We start from the raw sequence: 7,067 nt of genomic DNA, 5'->3' as shown, positions 1-7,067 counted from the left end.
AAAATATAAGGGCATTCATCATTATCAGACCAGCCATACATGAAATGCTCTACGGAGCTTTTTTAAGGAATCAAGAGGATAACTAGTATCATCAAAACATGAGAGAATACAACCAGAGCAGTATAGCAGATATACAAAACAGAGAAATAACTAGAGCTTCTTAATACAGAAAGCTGTCTTAGTTTTCTTTTGAAGTTGCTATTGTAAAAAGCAATTAGGAGAGAAAGGGATTATTTCAGCTCACAGTGCAAATATCTAATCCATTATGACATGGAAGTCAAGGCAGCAGGAGTCTGAATCAGCTGGTCACATTACACTCACAGTCAAGAAGAGAGACATGATTGTGCTTAGCTCAGTTTCTCTTTTTTATGCAATCTGGGGTCCTAGCTCAGGGAATGGTGCCACCAACAGTGGGCAGGTCCTCTCGCCTCAATTAACTTAATCAAGATCATACAAAATAGGCATGCCCAGAGACCTACCTCTTTATCTCATCAAACTGACAACTGAGATTAACCATTGTAACTTCCCAAACCACGAATATGAGCATTAAGAGAGGCAGAACAGAACAAAGGATATATAAAATAATCAGAAGCAAATTAATGAAATGATAGCAATAAGTATCTAGTAATAATATGCTTGAATGTAAATGAATTGTATTATAAAAATGAAAAATTTAGGTTCCTAAATGCATTTAAGAAAAAGACACAAAGATACACTGTCTAGGACCAAGGAGACTCCTTTTTAGATAAAGGCACCCCCCCCAATCTGACCACCTGAGTTCACTCACTGATAACCCCATGATGGAATGAGAGAACTGACTCCCTAAGCTGTCTTCTAATCTCCAAATACATGCCGTGACACACACATGTGCACACACACAAATAAATAAATGTAAGTTAAAGATGAAAATTAATTTTAAAAGTATATATTGTCTACAAGAAACTCATTTCAGTCAGGTGTATGTGCTTATAGTCACAGAACTCAGGAGGTGGAGGCAGAGAATCAGGAGTTCAAGGCCAGTTCTTGGCTATATAGTGAGTTAAGGGCCAGCCTGGGCTACATGAGACCCTGTCTTAAAAGAATCACTTTCACTTTTTCAGTAAAGATACACATACATAGATTAAAGCAAAACAAGGAAAAGGATGTACCATATAAATGGACATTAAAAGTGACTAGCCAGTCCTACATCATATTGACCTTACGTAAATAACTCTAAAAAGAGATGAAGAAGGGCATTTTTTTCTGATGGAAAAGGAGCTAGTTCAACGAGGGCAAATCATTATAAATTGAAATGTATTTCATGTTGAAACACTCAATTATATGAAGCAAGCATTGCAAACAAAAGGTGCACCAGTATATGAATAGTTGAGGACACACTTTTAGCAATGGAAAGACAATTCACAAAAAAATTAATGAAGAAATTTCGGGGTTACATTTCTTCATATCACCAATGGGCTTTGCAGACATCGTGGAAATTTCCATCCTACTGCATTTCATCCCACTGCATATTTTTAGCACCAGCACATGGAACAATCTCCAGGATTCATCCATTTTCTCTATTTCCATCTTTCTTTCAGTTTCTGAAACAGGGTTTCACTCTGTAGGTCACGCTGGAATCCTCAATATATCCTAGGTTGCTCTGAACTTTTGATCATTCTGCCTCAGACTCCTGGTACCTAGGAGTACAGGCGTGAGTTCCCACACAGCTCCAGTTTCTTTCTACTGCTAAACAAATAAAAATTAAAAGTATAGCATTTATCTTCCCTGATGCAATGAAATAACGCTATAAATCAACAAAAGGTTTTAAAATTATATAAATCTGTGGAAATTAAATAAAGTGCAACTAGCTGTAGGTTAAGTGACAGACCATCTCAAAATATAAGGTGACTAGAGATCAAGAAAGACAACCAGCATTGACATCTGACTTCCACATGGATGCACACACAAATTTGCACACCCACACAAACACATACATACATACATACACACACATGCATACACATGTGCATTCACGCATACAAAAAGAAAAATAGCAATAGTGCCTTTATGGTAAGACCTCACCAATCAAAGATTTATGGTGCCCAGGTCCAAAAGGTTTGTGAAAAGAAATCTTCCAAATTCTATGATTCTATGTTGGCAAGGTTTGATTTGTCATAAACTCCTATGTATGAAAAAAATACAATGACATCTCTATTCCCAGGTGCAGGCTCTCAGAGGCCTCTGCAGGTATGATGAGACGGGGCCAGGCTACATCTCAAGCTGGTAGCAGAACTTAGTGTCATCATCCATGTATATGTGGATATGTATTGCTATATGTGTCTATTGTATGATTTAGTAGATATTTAAACATTAATATGGATTAATGTTCCAATGCTTTGCTTTATATCTTTCATTGGAAATAAGACTCAGTATGCTATATACAACAAGCTCAGTGTAATACAGCAGTCATGTGAAATAAGTTCAGAGATTCAACTCTGGCTTCCAATGATCTTGCATTAAACCAAAGGTATGTAACAGAGTTTCATCAAATTATTATTATTTGTACCATATTGGTCACTACCTAAAAACAATAAATTCAAATATTTCTTCGTTATGAAGAAATATTTATACACATTTGATTTGTTGTAATTCCTGTTTTTGTACAAATATTTGTACAAATATTTTTGTAAAAAGATTTGATGATCACTGAAAACATTACCTTGTTAGAAATATAACCAAAACTTTTTTTCAATTTCTACTTCTCTTTTCTTCCCTTAGTTCATAATCATAAAGGTAAGAATTATATAACATTAACTGTACTATTTACCATGTGAAAAACTCAGCAAATGGAGGCAGGCCTTATATCCTAGAGGAAGAACAGGAAGATAATCCCGAGCCCTGAAAGTCAAATCATGCCATCTGTCTTGTATTTGCTGTGCTACAAGTCAAGATTATTCCTCATCATTCCCACTTCACCATCCCATGACCTGTACAAGAAACACTTTAAATCAATCACGTGTTCTATAATGCACCTTTAACTGCGGCCAAACCAACTTGAATACTTTAATCACTCCCTCTGAGCCTCAAACATCTATGTATTCCCCAAGCAGCAGCTGGTCTTTTCCTTGCCACTCATGTATTTCAATAGAGATATTATATACAGAAGGGCTCCAAACACCTGTGAGCCTTCTTTGCCTCAAATTACAGGTGTAATGCATTCAAGTAAATGCTGGAGCCCTTGTCACTGCTTTCAGGAAATATCATGCATTAGAATATTATATGTGTGTGGAAGAATCTTCCAATCAGATAAACCCGTTCATTTCATTTGCATATGAAGAGTCAGAGACACTGGCTGACTTGGTAAGTTGCACAGTTACACACATTTAAGAGGGTCTGCATCACATTTTGTGAATCTTGAGCCACTCTTGTTTTTTGTACAACAATTTATCAAGAGCTGTGCTGGACACATATTTAAAAACAGGTGGGTGGATGCAGAAGACATCTAAAATTCCAGGGAACAGGTAAAATAAGAAGAATGAAGAGTTAAAGAAAGGGTGCTGGACTTCAGAATTAAAAGGTCAAAGAATAGAGTATACTTTTATAGGTAAACTGGAGTTAGCCATGGAATAATTTTTTTAGCATGTTGACTTATGGCTGAGTTTTGTGAAAGAAAAGAGCTAATTTGGTGACAAGAGGAAAAAGGTTTTGTCATGAATTCCAGGTACACATTATTTCAATCAGCTTCTGTCATTTTTGTAAAGCCTTCTCACAACTCCATAAGAGATAGACTCTAGTTCTAAACTTTCAAGCATGCTAAATTGTCTAAGTTCTTCTGAATTAACAACTATTTGTCTTTGTATAAGTTTGTTTCATTGTGTTTTGTGTAAACTCTGCCAAAAGGAAAACTTTTCTATTTCAAGCAGCTTTTGTGAAAACCAATCAGTTCTAGCACTTAAAAACTATCTGACTTCAAACAGCATGGTCATTAACAATCTTTCTACTTAAAGCAAACCTGATGATGTATAAATCTTTCATGCTTTAGCCAAAGCATGTGCTTCAGCCTTTGAAAAAATACCTAGCATTGGTGACTGAGCAGATGAAAATAATAAAACATTATATATATATGCATATATATATGAAATGAAGAAGAATTAGAGGCTATCTATTTTTTATTTTGGACAATCTTCACCAGAAAGCCAATATTTCTATGGAGCCATTTCCCCTCTCCTTGTGTTCAATTTCTGTTTCCTTTGCCACTTCCAGATCAGAACTCACTATCGTGTTCCCATTAGTAATCAATCATGAGTCTCAAACTTTCCTCAAGCCAGCCTGCTACTAGTCATAATGTCATGGGAAACAGTGTGACTTATCTTCTAAGACCTGTTGGCATACAGTTGTAAAAGTTAAAAAGGATTTCACAAGATGAGAAGTAAAAACTTGATTACTTTAATTTTTATTTCCTTTATAAATATCTGAATTTTGTTTTGAAGACAAAGTGCTAAGTTACAAGCTTCAGTATGAGTTGAATTGTTTCAAATATTTTGAAAGGCCATTGGGGAAAATATTTGACTATGGTGAATTGGTCAGGGTACAGTGAGAAACTATCTGGTTGAACAGTCACTAAATCACTTTGTGCAAAACCTCACTTTGCATTTCATGACTGTATTTTTCCCCAGTTCTTCTCTCTGGAAATTTCAGAGTTCTTACAGAAATCAAAGTGAATGGCCTGGAGCAATCAGTCAGTCGTGACTGAATTCATACTCAGCGGACTGCCTGGTTCTTCGGAAGTCCAAATCATCTACTTCCTGTTCTTCTCTGCAGTCTATGCAGCCACTGTGCTGGGGAACATCCTCATTGTGCTCACGATCACATTAGAGCCACGCCTTCACTCCCCCATGTACTTTCTGCTCGGCAATTTGTCCTTCATTGACATGTCCCTGGCTTCTTTTGCCACTCCCAAAATGACTGCAGACTTCCTCAGTGAGCACAAAGCCATCTCTTTCGAAGGCTGCATAACCCAGATATTCTTCCTGCATCTCTTAGGAGGTGCTGAGATTGTCCTGCTGATTTCCATGTCGTTTGATAGGTATGTGGCTATATGCAGACCTCTACGCTATCTAACCATCATGAGTGGGAGAATGTGCATTGGGCTTGTGGCCCTTTCCTGGACTGTGGGAATCTTCCATGCTCTGAGCCAGTTAGCGTTTACTGTGAATCTGCCCTTCTGTGGACCTAATGAAGTAGACAGTTTCTTCTGTGACCTCCCTTTGGTGATTAAACTTTCTTGTGTAGACACATACATTTTGGGAGTGTTCATGATCTCCACCAGTGGCATGATTGCCCTGGTATGCTTCATCCTCCTGGTGATCTCCTACACTATTATTCTTGCCACTGTGCGGCAGAATTCCTCTGCTGGCTCCTCCAAAGCCCTTTCCACCTGCAGTGCCCACTTTACTGTTGTAACCCTGTTCTTTGGTCCCTGCATTTTCATCTATGTGTGGCCATTCACCAACTTTCCAATAGACAAAATACTCTCCATATTTTACACTATATTCACTCCACTCTTGAACCCAGTCATCTATACTCTCAGAAATAAAGACATGAAAGAGTCCATGAGAAAACTAAGCAGCCATATGTTTAAGTCTAGGAAAGGATGCCAAACATCTTAACTTTTCTCATAAAAATGGAATACTTATTCAGCATTTATCTATGTATCTTTACCAATAAGTGAATCAACATATTATTCTTTTGTGCTTATATTTTATTTATTATTTTTATCTTATGTGCATGAGTGTTTTGTCTGCATGCCTGTAAGAGCATCTGTGCCCAGGGAGGTCAGAAGAAGAAGTCATAGTCTCTCGAACTGGAGTTAATGGACAGTTAGCCACCATGTGGTGCTGGGAATGGAACCTGGGTCCTCTACAAGAGCAGCCAGTGCTCTTAAATGCTGAGTCATCTTTCCAGTCCCTCAAAACATTTTGAGTAATCATTTTGCTGAGCACAGAATTTCTCTGTAATCAACCTCAGCCACCAGAAGTCATGAAGTTCTGGCCACATTAGTTATTCCACATTTGCACATAACATCTGCAAGAGTATGACTGAATTTATACTCAACAATTCACTTGTAAGGATCAACACTTCAAAATATTCAATATTTCCCATCTCTAATATTTAAGCATTCTTTCCCTCATAGTATCTATATGTATTAAAAAGAGTAGATTCTCCCATAGCTTCATGAAAAAGTATATAGTTGTTGGAAATTTTAAGCGAAGAAGCAAGAGTGGAAATACCAAGCCTGGGTGTGCAGGTGTCAAAGTACCACACTCTGGTGCACACCCTGAGAACTAAGTGTGAAAGGACAAAGCCCTGGTGTTCACCCTGAGGACTAAGTGTGAAAGGACAAAGCTGCAATAGGATTTTCATTGCTGAAAAAGAAAAAATGAAATGGAGAGTTCTTGGTAAGTAAAAATATTTCTTGGTCATAATGTTGAAAATCATTTTCTGCCTTCCCAAAAGGGGTTTTCACACTTTTAAAACAGTACATTCACTCTGGGAAATTCTTATGTTTATACATATATTATATAAAATATTTGTAATATATATTAGAGTCATATACAACTCCCATCTTGACTTTAGGAGAAGGCATTACATTAAGTCTAATACAGTTGCTCTAACAAATTCAGTCTAAATGCAGGCAGTATTTAAACACTCAGTTGAAGCTATGGAAATTGGTTGACTTTCTAAGCAGTAATGAGTGATTTTAATATCATGCTTACTGTATCATTTTTTTATCCCAGACTACATTATAAATACTGAAATCCTATAAGAACTTAGCCATTTCCCCCTTGATGATAACAATATTAGCCTTAAGGACTGCATGAAACTGTGGGCCTTCAGTAAATTTGATGTACCTAATAACTGGAGTTTTTAGAAAATAGTAAATACATAGTCAAAACTATTTTGTCAAACATAACACCAGGAAATAATGTTATTTGCTCAAGTTCATACAGCTATTTGATTACAGTGAACAACATATAACATGCCTTCTCTTTCTTTCTCTCTGTAACAAATGAGAGTTCAGTAATCAA

The 7,067-nt window shown here is 36.8% G+C and overlaps 1 protein-coding gene across 1 annotated transcript; it reads left to right on the top strand.

Annotated features, from left to right (window-relative positions):
* Window positions 1-4,681: 4,681 nt before the first annotated feature.
* LOC103744732 (olfactory receptor 4K3) lies at window positions 4,682-5,648 on the top strand. Its single transcript, XM_008846563.2, has one exon. The coding sequence runs from the start codon at window positions 4,701-4,703 to the stop codon at window positions 5,646-5,648; it is 948 nt and encodes a 315-aa protein (XP_008844785.1). The 5' UTR covers window positions 4,682-4,700.
* The last annotated feature ends 1,419 nt before the right edge of the window (window positions 5,649-7,067 follow it).

Source organism: Nannospalax galili, unplaced genomic scaffold (assembly GCF_000622305.1).
Source record: "Nannospalax galili isolate Female #2095 unplaced genomic scaffold, S.galili_v1.0 scaffold1423, whole genome shotgun sequence".
Lineage (NCBI taxonomy): Eukaryota > Metazoa > Chordata > Mammalia > Rodentia > Spalacidae > Nannospalax > Nannospalax galili.
Note: the sequence above shows the minus strand (reverse complement) of the source record. Positions and strands in the feature narration are given on the sequence as shown.

Coding starts and splice junctions, on each gene's coding strand:
- LOC103744732 (XM_008846563.2), top strand. CDS start 4,701: ATGGCCTGGAGCAATCAGTCAGTCGTGACTGAATTCATACTCAGCGGA.